The sequence below is a fragment of the Spermophilus citellus genome, assembly GCF_964194105.1.
Source record: "Spermophilus citellus genome assembly, chromosome: 15".
In the NCBI taxonomy this organism is placed as follows: domain Eukaryota; kingdom Metazoa; phylum Chordata; class Mammalia; order Rodentia; family Sciuridae; genus Spermophilus; species Spermophilus citellus.
The window spans coordinates 2,346,620-2,366,450 of NC_138195.1; the positions used below are offsets into that span (position 1 = coordinate 2,346,620).

The 19,831-nt window shown below is 34.2% G+C and overlaps 1 protein-coding gene and 1 long non-coding RNA gene across 2 annotated transcripts; one reads left to right on the forward strand and one right to left on the reverse strand.

Annotated features, from left to right (window-relative positions):
- Positions 1-1,927: 1,927 nt before the first annotated feature.
- On the reverse strand, positions 1,928-4,484 carry LOC308634063 (xaa-Arg dipeptidase-like; the record flags this gene model as incomplete). Its single annotated transcript, XM_081267641.1, has 2 exons — positions 1,928-4,385; positions 4,468-4,484. 2 exons carry the CDS (start codon positions 4,482-4,484, stop codon positions 3,116-3,118), a joined length of 1,287 nt encoding a protein of 428 aa, XP_081123767.1. The 3' UTR covers positions 1,928-3,115.
- A 4,866-nt stretch (positions 4,485-9,350) lies between these two features.
- LOC308634348 lies at positions 9,351-18,760 on the forward strand. The gene is made up of 3 exons (XR_014019004.1): positions 9,351-9,417; positions 9,836-9,962; positions 18,249-18,760. It is a non-coding gene; the product is annotated as an uncharacterized lncRNA (long non-coding RNA).
- Positions 18,761-19,831: the final 1,071 nt, after the last annotated feature.

Genomic DNA, 19,831 nt, shown 5'->3' on the forward strand with positions numbered 1-19,831 from the left:
CACTACTTCAACATGATATTCCAGAAGAGGGTGGCAGTGGGGAGTGCTTGGTCAGGGGAATCTAGCTCCTCAGATGCCCCAAGGACATGTATCTGGTCTTTACTGTATTTACTGTGTTTACTCTATGTAATCTCTGCCATTCTAACGAGAAGAGAAAGAACCGGCCCTCATTGGAAGCAACCCAATGTTCTCAGATTAGCTTATTCTTTCACATGACCCCTCTTGTGCCTTCCTTCCAAAGCTCATGGTCCTAGCCTCAGTATCCTTGAATTGGGTCAGGACCCCTGGTGTTCCCTGATATAAATAACATCTCTAACCAGTTTAACATCTTATTAAGAAATACTAGAGTGTAGAAAAACTTTGCTAATATACAAAAGTTGATTAGATAAAGGTCCCCAACTGAGGTTCGAATCATCATCAGTTGATTTTTTGGCTAAACTAGACATTTGATGTCTAATTTCCTCTTAACTCTAAAATTAAATAACATATCAACATTCTAGGATAACTATAAGAATAAATACACAAACCATCACCAACATCTGCCTGGTACAATGCTCATGAACACATACTGTATTTTATCACAATATAATCATTGCAGATTATATATATATATATATATATATATATATATATATATATATACACACACACACACACACACACACACACACATATATAAATTTTTTGGCAAAAACTGCTATGTTACCTCATGTAAAGCTTTAAAAATATTGTACTGGTATTACCTAAAAATCATTTATTACTGAACTGTATTTGGTGCAAGATTAGGATGTACAGATACTTCTGAATATATGTTAATGTGGTGGTGACACTTATATGGTGAGATATGGTACTTTGGCACTTAATGGTGAACCAGCTACTAATCACTACTTCTCTTTTTATATAAAGTCAGAATAGTGGTAATGCCCACCCTTTCAGATTGATTGTTGTTTAGTAATATTTATAAGTATTATTGTCATCTTTATTGTCATACTTCTCTATAGAATGGCTAAATGAATTGGAACAAGAATCAAATCTGTACTTACCTTATTCTCTTTGTAAAATGATAATGAAGCTTATTAACTCATATAATAATATATTTTAGGAGTTGTGAGCAGAAAAAAACTTTTAATAAAATAGGATGGAAGAATAAATATATCATCAGGGCAAGTACTATGAGAAATTTTAACTTTGTTGACATTTTTGCATTGTCTATATTGGGTATAATAATTTTTCTATTCATATATAACAAGCTGTTTTCCAAAATAACAAGTTAAAACACTAAAAATTATTAACTTACATTGGGTCATTCTGTCAGAAATTTGAGAATGAATAAAGTGGATGCTTTGCCTCAAAGTCTCTCACAAGATTACTGTCAAGATGTTAGCAAGGACTATACTCAACTCATGTTTAATAGGATGGAAGACCTGCTTGAGATGGCTCACTCAAATGGAGGAGGACTTCATTCCTTACCACATGACAACTGGTTTCTTTGACAGTAAATGATACAGAGAGCAAGATGGAACATTCATTATCTTTTATGAGTCAGCTTTGGATGGCACACTCCTATTCATTTCTTTTTTTTTTAAGTCAAAGAGACACAGATTTTATTTTACTGTTATATTCAGCCAGGGCTGGCAACCTTTTTTGTAAAAGGCAAGACAGCAAAGATGTTAGGTTTTGCAGGTCATATTATTTAGTCTCTGTTTTGTTTTGTTTAGCAACCCTTTAAAAAATATAAACCCATTCTTGGCAGGCTTTAAAAGAAGGCAGCTATATGCCAAAATCAGGCACATAATCCACAGACCCTTATACAGAAGAAAGGCAGTTCTCAACTACTAACTCTCCCAAACACAACCACCTCTCTTGCAATTTTAAATAATTTCAGATACAGCAGGAATTAGGGGTTCAAAAGACTGTAAATAGAAGATCTAACTTTTCAAAAAGTGAGTTGATAGCTCAGAGGGCCCAAGTGACTTGCTTATTATACCATAAAAGCCAAATGGACACTTTCTCTCCTTCCCTTTCCATTTCTGGAATGCTTGTTCAAAGCTGAGGACTTCCTTTAAAATAAAGTACATTGGAGCTTTACTGCATTCGCAGCTTAAAATATCTGTATAACCAAATATTTTTTTCACACATTCTTTTTAGCATGTTCAAGAAATTCACACTAAAATAAGAATCATGGAAAATCTGTAATAATTTTTTTAAAAATATTGGGCTAGTAGGAAGCTTAAGGAGGCTCAGAATTCAGTGCAGCCAGGTGGGGCAAGCTGGCTTCTGAGTGGGAGCCTGAGCAGGCTGCTGGCTGGAGGGGCAGTGCAGGATTCTGAACATTCCAGAGGGCAGAGTAGGTGTCAGCCAATGCTCCTCCCCGAGTTCTCCTAGAACACACAGGGCTACCGTGCAAATGCCTTAAAGGAAGAGTCCGATCCTGACCATCCAACATTTACCCTCTTACTGTAACATTGAATTACCAATTACTTTAATGCCACTTCCCAGAGTTGATCATGTGTAAAAACCAGAACATTCTCATTTTTCTTCAAATGGTAAAACTAAAGTTATTCTTTGTATCTGAGTTTCTAGTTGTTACCCGTAAGCATTTCTAATTAAAAGCTACTTTTATTATAAATGAAGAGATTTTTTGAAGCAAAAACAGAAATATTTGAAACAAACTTGACCTAAATTTAGACCATGAACTTTAAAACTACATTAAATAAGTTTACCACTCTGTACCACAAAACCATTTCATGGGTGTCAATTCTGTATATAAGGTTTGAAACCTCTTGGACCTTTTAAAATATATAATATATAAATCTGTAAATTATTATACAGATTTTATCAATATTATTTTGACACATCATGTACCATCCATCTTAAGCAGCAGTATCACCTACCAACCCCTGAAATACCACAATTCCATCAAGTACAGATTCACCCAAAAATTTCATTTTAGATATGAGTGAATATGTTTTCACCATACCCTGTTCTTACATATCAGGTAAGAAGAATTTGATTTCTTTAAGATTCAAAACAAGCATGTTCTCTTCATTAAAAAAGATTAAAGAAAAAAATCATCACTTCTTAATGATTCATAAACCACTCCTAAGTCTCCTTTTTATTCTACTGTATTTAAAAATTGTTCTTCCTGAAGTTTCAATTTAAAGTCCTCTCTGATTCTTTCCAGCAATTCTGGTTTAAAAATAACATCCAATGCAGTCATTGCTAGAGCCTTGGCTATTCGCAAAATGTATAACTGAGCTTCTTGTGATCCTGCAGCTTTAGTGTACTCTTCAGTATGATTCAAGGCGTTGGATCCAATGTAAAAATATGGATGAATTCCAGGGACCACAAAAGAAACATTTCCCAAATCGGTAGATCCTGAAGTTTCATTCAGCATTGTATCTTCTGAAATGAACTCCATTCCCAGCTTTTCTCCATTCTCCATGTAAGCTTTCCATAGGCTCTTGTTGGGTAGAACATTGTAATAATCATGTGCTCCACCTTTAATTTCTACTGTGCACCCTGTAGCCAAAGCTGCAGATCTGAAGCAATCTTCTGCCTTTTTGGTCAAAACTTGAAGTTCTTTCAATGAGGGTGCACGGAAGTAATAAATTAATTCAGAGTAAGAGGGAATGATATTTGGTTTTACACCACCATTTTTTATTATACCATGAACTCTCCAGGTTGGTTTCATTTGCTGTCTTAACACAGACAAATTGTTGTAGGCAAGAACAGCAGCATCTAAGGCATTGACTCCTTCCCAGGGGTAAGCAGCAGCATGAGATGCTTTTCCATAGTATTTCACAGTCACATCATGTTCGGCCACATCGGGTAGATAAGCAGCATTCTCTTGGGATGGATGGGCCATGAAAACAACATCGAGGTTTTTAAAAGCTCCTGCTTCAATTAGATCAATTTTGCCACCACCATCTTCTTCTGCAGGGGTTCCCAGGACACTTATCTTCACCGACGGAGGAGGCCCAGGGAGGCTCTCTAGGGCCCCCCTCAATCCCAGAGCGGCCGCCGCCCCAACCTGGGCTCTGAGGTTGTGAACGCAGGTGTGGCCGATGCCGGGCAGCGCGTCGTACTCGCAGAGGAAGCCCAAGTGCAGCGCGCACCGCGTGGCGCTCCGTGTCTCCCATTCCGCGCGAAAGGCGGTCGGCAGCTGATAGTGCGGCTGCACCACCCAGGAGGCGGCCGGCTGCTCCTGCTCGAAGAAGCCCGTCAGCACACGGTGGGCACGGTGTTCCTCGTAGGCCAGCTCAGGCTCGCTCCAAATGGCTTGGCTCAGGGCCCCCAGCCGCTCAGCCGCCTCGTCCATACGCTCCTCCGCGCACAGTTTCAGCAGCTCCAGCTCTGAGAAGCCCCGACCGTCGGCCGCTCCCCTTCGGGTTTCATCGTGCCCAGGTCCCGAAACACTTCAGGACTCGGCCCGGACGCTCAACTGCACCGAGCGCCCCGCCGCACTTGCTCCTCCTATTCATTTCTTACTGATTACACAAGCCATCACTATTTGTTTTTGAAAAAGACTATGGGAGGGCTGGAATGGGAGATGGTGACCAGGAGTGCCTTCTTGGAGGTTGACAATAAGGTAAGCTTACAAGATAAAATATTTTCCTTGCTATAGTCTTAGTCAAAATCACTTTGAAAAACAAAATGTAGTACTTTTATTCAAATCAGATGACTTAACTTGGATAAGTAAACTTTCCATGTTGAGTAAATAATCTTTAAGTCTAATATGTGAAAAATAGGAATGAAAATACTTGCCTTTTTCTGAGTGGATAATAATACTGTCAACCAAGATTGGGAAGGTCTTGTCATAGAATAAATGTTTGTTCTCTTAAGCCCTATAGAACACTACTAGTGCAGTCAATGCTAAATAAAACTTTAAAGAAAGTTATCCTGGAGGACACGTGTTTGTTTCATAACTGCATTGAGTATTCAATACAAAACAAAATTTTTAATGTTAAGGAACAAAACACATAAAAACATAACCGTTTTTCAATTTACTCCTCATCCTACTTCACTTCTCATATTTTTAGTATATCTCATAATATATTCCCCTCGAAATCTATTTACTGAATTTGCACTTAAGCTTTATATAAAATCTGATTAATATATTAGCATCCATATGTAAAAATGTTACTTACTTTTGCCTAGGCCAGCGGGAAAATTATATAATTATGTAACTTACTAAAACTCATTTATATTGTGACAAGAAAAAATACAGAAGTATAAAACTAGAGACAACAATAAAATATTTTATCGGGTAGATAATTATGCCTATTATTCCCATCAATGACTCTCCACCCAAGTTAGCATCTATTATGTGTAATTTAACTTAAAATATCTCACTGTAAACAGAATTAAAAGTTAACTTTAATTTGTATTCCAGGAAAAGGTATTTAACATTTAATATTCCTGAAGAAATTGGTCCACACTAAAGAAATAACAACAGCAAGCAGGAGCATCAACGGAAATATTATCACCAAATATTTTTTTTTCTTTGTCAAAACTTTGTGGCATTCAAGAAAATGTGATTGGAAAGAATGTATAATAAGGACTATGAACAGATTATTTCCTTTACTTAGAATGATCACTATAACTAACTTACTCATCTCATTCAAATCTTGGTTCAAAACTTATTTTCTCAACATGGAGGCTCTGAGCACGCTATCTCAAGTTCTTCTATTTCTTCCCATCAATCTTAGTCTTCCTAACATAGTTCTAATTTCTCTCTTTTTCATATTATTTGCTGTCTTTTATCACACTTTCAAGCTCAATATACTTATTGTCTGATTTTTTTCCTGCTCCTTTCACAAAGGCATACATTTTTGCCACTCTTTTTAATGCTTGCTTCCACTTCTAGGAGTACCTCTCAAAGAATAGTTAATAAATATTTTCTTGGATAAATAAATAAATACATACTTAAGTGCTGCATTACTCTCTGAACTATTACATATTTTTATACCAAAATCCATGTGTGCTGGGTATCTGTGGTTTGTGGAATTTTTACCTTACACTTTAAAATTGTCTTTTTTTTTTCTTCCTGGTGTTGGGGATAAAACCCAGGGCCTTATGCATGTGAGGCAAGCAGTCTACCAACTGAGCTATATCCCCAGCCCTAAAATTGCCTTTTATTATCACTTTTTGATGAATTTTCCTGGCTTACAAATATGCCAGAGGTAGTAGACAGTAATTAAGCATACAAGTCTTCTATTAAATAAGATATATCAAACTTCAGTGTATTTTTTTAAAGGCAGAGAAGTCTGCTTATATTGCAGAATGTCACATCAGTAAGCCTCAGAAGGAGCCCAGTAGTCAAAATAATAATCAAACATTACAGATCATTTCCATACAAGGGTCATATGTTACAGTTTGAGAAATATTCTGAGCTGATGGAACAGTGGTTACGATGAGCCCTGACTCAGAGATGAACATTTTCACAAATCTTTAACTAGTCAAAGTATAATAAATTTGTTTGTTTTACATGGATAGAGTAAAATAATAAAGACAAGTAATTATTTCTGGTACATTTACTTATCCCTCATACAGATTTGGTGGTAAATAGCTATATAATAACTAACCAAATTATTTGTTAGATAGAAATTTTTCTTGGTTTTGACTGCTTTTTGTCAATAAGTGAACTTCACATTCTACTTCAAGAGTAAACTTTGTAATTACCCATAAATGTGAAATTTAGACATAGTAATTAAAACCTAGTCATTCATTTTCCAGACCTAAACATAATGTAAACATAATTCTATCACACTGCTTCAGCTATATTATCAATTCAGACTTTCATCTCAATATATGTAACTATTTACAAAGTTGTTATGTTCTTTTTTTTTCAGTCTAAATTCCCTTTTATTTGCACCAGTGATTATTGTGACCAAACTCCACTGGAAGTTGTCAATTAATCTTTCTGTTGCAAAAGACAATTTGTAATTTTTGATATACACAAAATCTATATATCTGTCCTAAAGTAATTTACCTACATAGAAAATTTGAACTACCAAGAAAGTTAAAGTAAAATAAAACAAAACATAAAATAAAAATAAAGCCATTGGGTTTGACACAATTCAACTATGGGCCAGATTGTTCTCTGTTATCATATCAAACTACATATTTTTAATCTCTTGACCATTAATACAATCAATCTTCTTAAGACATGAACACGATTGAATTAAAGAAACATAAAAGTAAGAAGTGAAGGAGTTATTCTTGCAAAATATATTAAAAATAAGTATGAATTTACCTTCTTCTGGTTATAAACATGAAGATGTTTTTTGACAAAGAAAAAGGAATAACTGAAGTAATTCTCTCTAAAACTAAAGCCAGGGAAAAAAAATTGGCTTCAACTTAGATGTTACAAATATATTTGAACTTACAAATTTATATCAATCATGTTCCATTTCTAGGAAAGCTTAAGGGGTAAATTTGAAAGCTGAGTGGTGCTTTCTTGGAATTTTGGTTCCTGCATTTCTTATAATACTTTGTAAGTATTTAAATTACTTTTCTTCACATATCCAGGAAGATTTTTGTTTTCCAAATCTTACCATCACACTGGTTCTTATAAACAATGTTTTGTTCCCAGAGTATAGACTTACTTATCCTATATTCAGACTCAGTCATACATACTTTCCACAACATCAGGGTTTTCTCTAACCCTGAGATAATTTAATAAATATATTCTTAAGTTTTGGAAGATTGATAAGAAATAATTAACATGAAGTGGCCATTTTCCACAGACAAAAGGTACCTCAAAAATTACATAAGTTGATATAAAGAATAATATTCAAATTGACATCTTCATATTTAGGCAGCCATATAGACATATTTGCTTTTATTTGAAATTTATTTAAATTTATATAAAATTCTAAGAAATGCTTGTAAGAAAATATTTCACTGATAATAAAAGAATGCTTTGATGATATTAGTTTAATTTATGCCTAAATAAAGATGCTACAAGTTAATCATAGAATGTCACAAAGGCATATATTCATAAACAGAATTTGTTATTTTTCTATAGAGATACAAGTTAAACTTCAATGTACCTACAATGTTCTGTGGATGTTTTTGTTTTTGTTTATTTTAACATAAGTGTATACAACAGGCAATTTCATTTATACCCTTGAGGATCTCAAAGATTATTTTCAAACTCCTCATTTCTCATTCTATGGCACGATTCACCAGCTCAAAAAAGCACATTATAGTACACATTGTAATGCTTGTGATACAAATTATTTGACATCTTGGTCATATCGCTGTAGCAATGTGGATATGCTTTGTTTTAGCACATATCCTGGATGTATGGTTCCATCAAACTAACAAATGGCAGTAATATAAGAACATGTGTTGTAAATGGGGCAGTTGAGCAAATCATTTGACAATAATTTTGCTGGAAATTGCAGTAAACGGAACAAGAAGTTCACACATGCTCTTTCTTGTAAACATTTACAATGAGGTGAATAAGGATCATTTAATTTTTATGTCTGCCATTTCATCATTTGAGGAATTGTACACTAACTTTTAGCAGCAAATGATTATGGTGCAGAAGGTAATTTTTCTAAGTTAAAATGATAGCTTATTTTGGGGGGGTTGAAAATTAGATTACAGCCACTAATCTGAGGTATGTATAACAAATCAAACTTTATGTGATTTTTGTGAAAGAGCTAAATGTGCTAGAAACTGTGTAGCTTTGTTTAATATACTACGAAACAACTTTGATTACTGAGTTAAAATATGGTTCTGATAATTTTTTCCCAAACAGCAAAAACTTTAAATATGAAACACAGAAGTAAATATTAAAAAGTACATTTTTGTAACTAGTAAATTATTCACTATTTATATAAACTGTTGGGATACAAATTACAAAAGGTTGCTAACTATCAGATTTTAAAGCTTAATACGATTTTTATGTGTAGTAAGTTCTTTCCTCTTTTTGGAAACAGCAAAACTCAAAGTTAAATCCCTATGTGTATATGCTCAAAGATTAGAATGTAAGTCCTTACTAAAGTTGAAGACCAAAGTGAGTTCTCTTAAAGATTATGCTCAGTTAGAATCAGAGGTGGAAGAAGAGATCACCCAGAACAGAAGAGATGGTCCAAATCAATCAGATGGGAATTCTCATGGAAAATTTATGATGGGTATATTTGGCAAAAGTCTCAGGTTTAGGCATTAGTAATAATACACACCATTTTTGCAGAGTAAAAATCATAGGTAAATCAGGTTCCAAATCATAGTACTCAACTACAGTCAGTGGGAGTCAGTTTTTAGACATAACCCACGTATTTTTTTTAAGACAGAGAGAGAGAATTTTTTAATATTTCTTTTTTTCAGATTTCAGTGACATAACATCTTTATTTTATTTTTATGTGGTGCTGAGGATCGAACCCAGCACCCCGAGCATGCCAGGTGAGTGGGCTACCGCTTGAGCCACATTCCCAGCCCCAACCCCACTATTTCACTAAGAACAGAGAAAAATTTTGCCAGGGGTAAAGCACATCATTGATGGTGGAAAAATAAGTGAAATGCCTTTACCTTAGAGCTACTTCTCTGACAAGATTTGATAAACACAACCTAGGACTGGCCTATGAAGAAGATCATATCTTTGTTTACTAATATTGGTATATATAATCCAGTTTGGCTGTTGATATCTCTCTTCCAAGAGTTCTCTCTGAAGTTAGCGAACTAATGAAGTAGCCATGGACTATTTTTCCAAATGACAATGGTTGTATGAAGTTTTAATTATTCTTTGAAACCTTTAATCCAGTTCTTGAAATTTGTACTAGCATATTTTAACTTCCACTGATATTTTCTGCTCTTTCTTCAGATTCAATTCTGGAATCTGATTCTCTAGAAGAGCTGTGACCTTCTGCAGGTAGTAGTGGCTTACTACTTGACTTGCATCATTGAATAGGTTACAGACTTGACCTATTCTGTCCTTGGGTTAGCATCAGGTAGGACCATTCTCTGAGTATTTTTGTTTGTTTGTTGTTTGGGGTACTAGGGATTGAAACCAGGGGTACATTACCACTGAGATACAGGCCCCAATTTTTTTTGAGATGAGGTGGTTTCATTAAATTGATTAGGGCCTCAATAAATTGCTGAGGGTGGCCTTCAACTTCTAATCCTCATGTTTTAGTCTCCCTGGACCTGGAGTTACAGGCAGACACCACCATGCCCAACCCTCCAAGTGTTTTAACAGTTTCATCTAGAGAACTTGTAATATTTCCTCTATAGTTTTGCTTTCAATTATTTTCATACTTTGTTCTCAAATTGAATTGAAAGTTTTATATTGTAAATTTTTGTCATGGCTCATTAGTATTTGCTTCTACCACTTCATACCCTCAATTTGAGTATTTTTGATGTGTTTCTCCAAAACCTGTCCTTACTCTTTGATTCCATACATACAGTCAAGAATTATACAACAGAGTCCCTTCTTTTATTTTTTTAATTGTTATGCATGCTTTCAAGAAAAAAAAATAACAAATGTAGGATGGTAGAAAATTGAAGAACATTTAGCCTTTTTGGTGCTAAATGTATTTTTGATAAAAGTAATTTATTTAGATATATTATGAAGATTTGATTTCACATGATCTCAAACAGCATATTTCTACCAATATATTTATTTCCCTTTCAGATATTTTCATTCTAAAACTGTTACTCAATTCACATGAATTTTATAATTCATAAAATTATTACTCAATTCCCTCTACTGAGTACTAGTTTTAGGAATCAATATTAGCAAATAAAGTACTTCCTTCCAAGGAAATTCCACACTGACTTTTGAGACTTTACAGAAGCATGAAAATACTGCATTTTTCCAGTTCCCTGGTGGATTCCAACTCTGTATCCACAGGTGGATTTCTAGTCCTCATAGCCCCATATGAAATTAGATCCCCAGTTGTGAATAAAGTAGAAATATGATCAGGATGAAAATCAGTGTGTGGAGATACTTGACACCCCAGAAATCCCAGAATAGAAGCACAGAAACCAGTATGGCAATAGTCTGGCCTGAAGTCTGAGCCCTAATTTTCTTAAACTCATTGATTAGTGATCAAAGAGGAACAACTAAAGAAATAATAGGTAAATCAATATGGAGTGTTGGTGTTGCAATAATCCAAAAGAAATCTGGAAATGAAAGTAACAGACAAATTTTAAAAATGTAGGGGAACAAGCAGAAAACAAAGAATAATGTGGGGGACCTAAAGTTAGATGCATTAGTAATTACTTTAAGTGAAAATTGTCCAAACACAGTGGCATGATAGCAGACACTGTCAAATTAGATAAAAAGAAAGAACAAACAATAATATGGTATAGAAAAACTCACTTCATATATAATGCAACAAGTAGACTATAAGAAAGGGGGAAATGGGCTATTAATACAATAATCAAAAAGTTGGAGTGTTATTAATAACAGACAAATTAGATTCTAGAACAAAGAAAATGACTAGGAATAAAAATATCTACTACATAATAATGAAAGGATCAGTTTACCAAGAAGACATAGCCATCTGAAGTGAATATATGCATATACATATAGCCACAGAATGCATTAAAACATTGACAGAAATAAATGCAGCAATATTATCATCCATAATTTTAGTTTAATATTTACCCATTCCTGTCTTGGAGATAGAACATTAGCAAGACAAGAAGTACTCAAACTACCATCACCTATTTGGACCTGACATCTATATAAGACTATACATGCTAAGGCAGAAAATTCCCTTCAAGTGTACAGGGAATATTCACCAAAGTAGACAATATCCTATATTGGAAAATAATCTGTGACTAATTTATAATAATTAAAATCATAGAATGTTCTCTAACCTTTATGGAAATAAATAACAAAATATCTATAGTTATTTGACAATTTAACACCACACTTCTATCAATACATGGACAATAAATGAAATCTCAAGAACTGAGAATATAACTCAGTGATAAAGTGCTCTTCAGTACAAAAAAAAGTCTGCAGGTAAACTAAAAATATTTTGAACTGCACAGAAACTGGCAAGGTGGCATTTTTTTTGTCAATTAAAAATTAAATTAAAAAATCCACAGAATAAACATATGCACACCTTTAAAAATATGCAATAATTAAGTACAGTCAATTGCACAAATTCCCAATGTGTCAATTTATACAAAGTATCAAATGAAATATGAAATAAAAAATATTATTGTGAAAAAACATTGTTCAGTGTTAAAAATATACCAAGGGTCCATACTTGTATAACCAGAGATAGAAAAATAAAACAGAGATAGAAGATAAATTGTGCACTAATATGGTGAGTCTCTGGTTTTGATCATATAAAACATTTTTTCATAATTTTTTTTGGTTTGGTGAGGAGTCAAGGTTTCAATATAGAACTAAACATTGTGGACAAGAAGACTCACGGAGTTGTATAACTAAACTGCTACATCTCCTTCTATGCTTTTGCCCCAGGCAGAACTTGTCTTCTCTAAATATGTGCTGAATGTGTTTATTACTAACTGGTTTTACAAATTGCAGAGTTACTAACATACCAATGTTTTTCCTTTTAATAGATTACTAAATCTTTTGTCTTCCTTGACCATTCTGAAGCCTTGATAGATTAACAAAATAAAATGTGAAAGAGATGTGATTGTTTAAGATAAAGTGTGAATATCAAGAGAGATTTCTTCCACAGTCGTTTCAGGCTCTGTTCTTAGGGACCTAAGATACTTCTTCTCCCTTGCCCTTAGAAACAGTCTATAGATGTGTTGTTGAAACTAAATTCCCTTCTATCTGGATAGTTACTAAATCACTTTGTGAGTTTACAGAATCACAACATGCCAAATTTGTAGGATAAAACTTGAATGCTAAGTTTAAGGAAAAATATCACTTTATCATGGCAGTAAACATAGACTTCATTTCCCAAATGTAGGAATAAACATAACATAGACATATATCTCAACAATTTTAGTTTTGAATATCCAAATGAATGATGATTATTAAAAACCTATTAATAATTCATAAATTTGAAGTATTTGTTGTCATTATACTATCACCATGCAACATCATATTTCTCATAGTCAGAAGAAAAATTCTGAGAAACATAAAAGTGTGGTCTTCTAGGGAGTTTAGAAAAAAAACACCTAAATATAGAACAACTTCTCTTGGCAGTGGCTTTAGTGTGTGTGAATCAGGGTATAAGACAGCTGCCAGTGTAGTGGTTTATCTGCTGCTGGATTTAGCTGGTGAATTATAATTGTAGTGAGCACACTTTTTCTAAGCATGCAGACCCAATTTTGACTTTACATTAAAATATTCTTTTAAATTTAGTACCAGCATTATTTTCATTATAGATTTTATAGTCAGGTGGTAAAAATATAACCTGCTTTGGAGTTTTATCCATGCTGTTTCCCATAGACTCATAGTATAGAGCTAAGGTATTCGGTTCTATGATTAAAGTTCAAAATTTCCACTGGTTGAAGAATGTTCTCATCTTTCCAAATAACAGTCTATGCTCATTGTAGGACACAAATTGAGGACACAAGTCCATTAATGCTCAGAAATTTTAAGCAAAATAACATGAGAATGACCATATTTATAGAATCCAGAATTGTGAATAATTTTTAATAAATTAATAAAAAAACATGTTATAGTTCTCAACAGTCCAGTTTTTTAAAAAAGTATTTCTGATTTTGGGAAACCCTGACAAAGGTTTAGAAATATAAATTAAATTGCTTGAGCGTCTCTACATGAACAATAGCTCACCACAATATAGCAGTATCTTGTTGTAATGATGAAGCATTTCAGTGACAGGCTGTTCTGTTAAAGTCACCTATAGGTAATGTTAAAAACCTACTAGTTACTAATTCATACATTTTAACTGTTTATTGAATGTGTTAGTTCATTAAATAATCAGATATTGTTTTACATTACTTCAATAGATTCTAATTATTTTATGGGATTAATAGTAACATTCCTAATAATTCTTTGGCGGATTCATTTTTTTAGGAAAACATTTGCTGAACAAGGCATAATTCTTGGCCCCAGGTATACAACATGGAACAAGGTAGACAATAGATTCCCTTCCCTTTCTTACCATATATGGTTAAAGAGAGAAGGAAATACTGGATCATGTAATTAGGAGATTTTCCTGAAATCAGCTAACTGTTTAGGAATGAAAAAGACTACATGAAGGAAAAATAATGTCATATAGATCCAAAAAGTGCTGGACCCATGGGTAGGGCCAGAAGAGGAAAAGTATGTTCTGGGAAACACGATAAGCTAAGTTTTCATAAAAAATTTCACTGACGATCCACCCATACCAGCCTGCCTGGGACCCAGGCTCACAGAAGGCCGAGGGCCATCCCTTCACCCACAGGCACCCTCAAGAGCACAGCCTCTGGCACAGGACTGCCCCTTCAGTGCAGCAGTCTACAGAGGGAGGTCAAGCTCAGCAGCTCAAGTCCACTCACACAAACCCGTCCAGGACTAAGGCTCACAGTAGGCCCAGGTCCATCCCCTCCACCAGCAGGGTAGACACGGAGCCCAGCCTCCAGCACAGGACCACCTCTTCCCACCAGCAAACTACAGCCAGAGCCCAGGCCTGGCCCAGATCTGCCCACACGGACTTGTGCAGGACCCAGGACCAGGGTAGGTCCAAGTTTACACCTCCTCCCCTACCTGGGAGCCTAAGCCTAACCCACTTCCATCTTGGGACACTGCAGTCATCGCCATAGCCTTCCCTACCCAGTAGCCCCTAACTTTTTGACAACAGACAGGGCCTAGAAGCAGCTGCATCTCAGAGCAGGCATCCCAAAGAGATTGTGAGGCCCACCCTTTCAGCCCCATAAGACATTGCTTCCATCTTAGGGCCCCTCTACTATCATCTCGAGTTACCTTGGCGATTGCTGCCACCAACTTTAGATGCAGTAGCATACATTGAGGGACTTCAGCAGGGTGTTTAAGCCCAACATCAGAGTGAGGTACAGGTACTACAAAAATATAGAGCGAAACTGTAATATCTTAAATCCATGCTGCAAGAAAGGAAGACACATCGACAACATGAAAAAACAAAGGAAGGAAACTGCCCCAAACAAACCAGGACACTACAATAACAGAACCAATAGACAGCAAGGTTGATGAAATGTCAGAGAAGGAGTGCAGAAGGTTCATAATTAAAGTGATCTAAAGGAGCAAATACAGGCAAAAATTGATCACTGCAACAAAGAGATAAGGCAGCTAATACAGGTAGCAAAAGATTACTTCAAGAAAGAGAGAGAGACTCGGGGGGGAAAAAGTCAGAAATTCTTGAAATGAAGGATAAAATAACTTTTCCCTGGACAAGTCTACACCACCACCCCCCAAAAAAGAAAAGGTTAATTGAAGAAGAATATTCTAGTTGAGTATGTCTTCCAGCAATTTCTGGAGCATGGGCTGTGAGAGAGGTGCTGAATAACTAGAAGTAGTGTATTAATGTGTATCAATACTATATGAGAGAGAGAAAGGGCAAGCATGTTGAGCCTTTAGGTATTTACTAATTTATCACCAGTGAACATAATTCTAACTTAAGGGTGAAAAGCGTCATGCTGGGAAGCATCAATTATGGAAGATACAATAGAAAACAACAAAGTAAAAGAAAAGAAATTAGATCTCTTAGGCATCAATTTGCATTAGGTGAATCAGAGCTTCTATAGATTTTGAGCTGGGAACTTTGAAAAATAAAAGACTTGGAAAAGAAGGAAAAAAAGACTGTTTTGTAAAAGACCATATAGGGTAGTTGTTGAGCTTTTTGATTAACTTATTATTATCTTCTTTCCTTAATAATTTAAACAAAGAACTAATGAGAACTAATAAAAAGACATATCAAAATAACACTTGAAATATGACAATGTTGTTCATGTAATTTATAATATAAAGTAACCACAGAGCATTGGAATGTATTTTGCATCTTGGTGTAGAATAGGAAATCAGAATATTACACTTTGCTTAAAGTTTTCCCATACTTTATTTATACAGTTTCTCTGATTCTTTTTCTTCTTTCTGATTAAGGAATAAAAGGCTAAATATTAAGTATTTCTGTTCCATTTTAAATATTTTAAACCAAATTTATCACTGATTTATTTAATGTGAAGTTTTTGCCAAAGATAGTATGAACAACTTTGTCTTTACTCTGCCATTTTTGGGTTGACTAGAAGAAACTGTTGAAATCAAAATGATTGGGATATATTTTTATTGTAGAAAACAAGACTGCTTAAATTTTCTTAACATATTCATTGCTTTTTTAAAAAAACCCTCTGGAAACAACATTCAAAACATAGTGATCTCAAAGTAATTCACTTTTCAATCATTTTCTTCTCATGCCCAAGTCTTTTAGTCATATTTGTTATTTTCAGTATTATAACAGATTGGCACTCTTGAATAATTTCAAGAGTACAGCATATGTACAATGGCCTCGCCCATACATTTTCTTGAATCTCAGCTCTATAGTCTGAGTCATTTTTCATTCTGGATGACAAAATACAGAGAAACAGAAAGTAATTATGAAGTGTTGGTATGATTTGATAGTAAGGAGTCAAAGAATCCAAGCACAAAAAGAGCTCTTTGACTCTTCATAGGCCAGCTTCCTACCACTGTTCAGGCCAATTCCTAAACAACTACAGGAGACATAGTGTGGAGCTATAACAAGAGGTGCATGTTCTCACAACTTTTGGGAATGTGAAGTCATATTACATATTCTAAATTCTTTTAGAATTCTATCACTGAAGATTACTCCAATCTTGTGGCAGCATCCTTGCATAACATTAAATATATTTTGACAGCTAAACTTTATCTGTTAACTATTTGAACCCTTATTGCTTGACATATAATAAGTATATAATAATTATTTTATTTATGGTAACAGGATGCCTCCGTGTAAATAACAACTGATGATCTCAGATATGTGAGGACTATGAAGGAGTAACCCCTGCTTCTTTCTGTGGCTTAAAGATTAAATTAAATAGTTATCCAAGTAACAGATTTTTCTTTGAATTAAAAAGGAACAATAGATCCTCATTTCATTAATTGCTTCATGAATTACTTCAGATTCTTGTTTTGTTTTCACTCTAATGACTATGTTTAAAGGATAAGAAACAAACTAAGAAAAACAAGGATGCTAGGAAACACAGGCTGGGGCTGCCTGCCTTTGGCCACTGATCATTTAAAATGACACCTTTTGTGACTTTTTCTCCTGCATCATTTGGTTGCTGAGCTACATTACAAAGGAAAGAGTCCAACAATGAGTTAGTGAAACAATAGGGCATGAAAATGGTAAAAGTTATGCAGTTTAGTCTTACCTTTTGGGGGACAGATTAGGACATAAAATACTAAAACCTAATTCCTGTGACAGCGCTTGTATAAATAAAAGAAAATATTGCATCATAAATCCAGACCACTGCCACTGACTAGAGCAGAAAGGATGGTTGACAATTTAAGTTGGTTTAGTTACAAGGTTAAGAATGTAATCTTGTGACAAACAGTTTTATAATCAGGATTAAGCTTCAGTGCCCTTCAAATAAGGAGATTTGTGATAGAAAATTATACAGGCACTTTCTCAAGTAACCTTAATGTCTACAGTATTTATTTCTTTTAACAATTTGGCTGGAGAGGGGTTTAAAAGAATCTCTGAGATACAATGGATACATTTGAAAACTTACAATTTCTCATTTGCCAGAGGCTAGCATTTCAAAATATAAAGACAAAAATAATTTTTCCTGATTAAGTTTATATTTTTAATCTTGGAACTTAACATTTTGAGAAATTATGTATCAATTTCTGCAGACTTAAGTGGGTTTATCCTAATAGTTAAGTCAGGATCGCCTAAATTAATTTGCTGCCATGTATTTTTATATATCACCATTTTTTTAACCTCACAACTGAAGAGATTCCAAGTCAAAATATATCTTGTTCTCATATAGATTATCAACATAGACTCTAATTAGTTCTCTTGTCTTATATGTTTTCATTTTTTCCTAGAATCAGAGAGTTAGGTAAAACAAACTATATTTAAAAAATAAACCAGTAACCCCAAAATACTAATGAAGGACATAGTTAGATTGTTGGATTCATTTTGTTTTCATTTTAATGAACATGTTTAAAGGATAAAAAACCAACTATGGAAACGAAGATATTGATTGCTAGATATTGCCAGTTGATGTGTTTGAAATTCCTTAACTAGTTTAGTAACGTAACACCAATAAGATTATATTATATGTATTTTCTTTTTCAGACTGTGTTTTTCAAAAATGATCACACCAATATTCTGCTTCCATTTCAAATGAAATATCAAAAGAATTCAGATTTCCAGGTATCCTCAATTTCAAAAAAATGTCTCTGACAATTTACTTCAGTCACATGTTCTATGGCCACCTGGTTGGACTTCTATCATCTAAAACAGACCCATTTATGAACTACTTTGTGCAAATATCCACAACAGTTTTATTTTTCCTGTTTTGTACTCATTTCCCACTCCTTTGTCTCTTTTTTAAAAATTTTAAAGTAACAGTTTTCTACCCACTTTCCTTTGTGTCAGTCTTCCATTTTTATTTACTTCATGACCTTTGAATTCTATGACCTATCAACTCAATGACTCTCTTATAAATATTCTCAGTTGTCTAGCTCCATTATCTTTCCAGTCTAGAAAACCTCCAACACCATTTCAACTTAACTGCCAACATTCTCCAAGCCTCTATTTAATTGTTGAGTGATGCACAAATATCCCACTTTTAAGTAACAACATACTCAAATATTGTGACTTTATTTGGCCCCTCAATAATGCCAAATAATCTCTTTTGTTATGATTATTATTCTTAATCTGCTGTCTCCTGGCCCATGGACAATCTCTTAAAATTTTTTCACTTGTGAAGTCTGTCTTATCAGTTTAACTTTATTATCAGGCAATGACTTGACTTTGTAGCTTTAGAGAGGAAAAATAAAAGTTAATTTATAAGAGAAGTCTCAAATTCCTGCCAAAGAGCCTTCAAATTTACCTGAATCCCCAAATATCTGCATTACTATATATACTGTTACAATGGGAGACAAGGCCCTTTCCTTTTTTCTAAAGCTTCTCCTTCAAACTTGTTCTGATTTATCCACATTTATCTCATCATTGCTAATTCTTCATTCCCCTTTACATAATACTCTTCTTATTTCTTTTAACTATCTTCAATTCACATTATGACATCTTCAAATCTCCCTGATTTCTATCATTCTCAGTCCCTATTTTTTCTCTTTTGCTTCACAGCTAAAAGTCTTCAAAAAACATTCATTTCTACATACTCATATTTGTCTAATAAACTACAATTGGCTTTCCTATGGTCACTAAGAACCCTAAAGATGTTTGCATTCTAACTCTTAGTCTTCACAATCATAAAAAATATTACCTAAATGACAATATGGAAATTTCTTATGTAATTTTAGTAACAGATCTTGAAATGGAGGTATTATCCTATGTTATACAGGAGGCTTAATGAAATCACAAGGCTGAGTCAGAGGAAGAAAAAGGAAGAGATCAGAGTGGTGTGGTCATGAGCCTCTAGAAGCTAAAAAAAGGAAGAATTCTGGTTGCTTCCAGAAGGAGCACAGCAGTGCCCACATGTTAGGTTTAGCTCCATAAAGCCTTTTTCAGACATCTATAATGTAAGATTGAAAAATAATATTTTTTCATGGTTTAAGCCACTAAACCTGTGGTAATGTATAATAACAGCAATAGGAAACTAATACTACTTCCTGGCTGGTAAAGGCAATAGTTGAAAACTTTTAATTTCACCATATTTCACACTCCTTCCTTCCTGAAACACCATCTCCCATTAC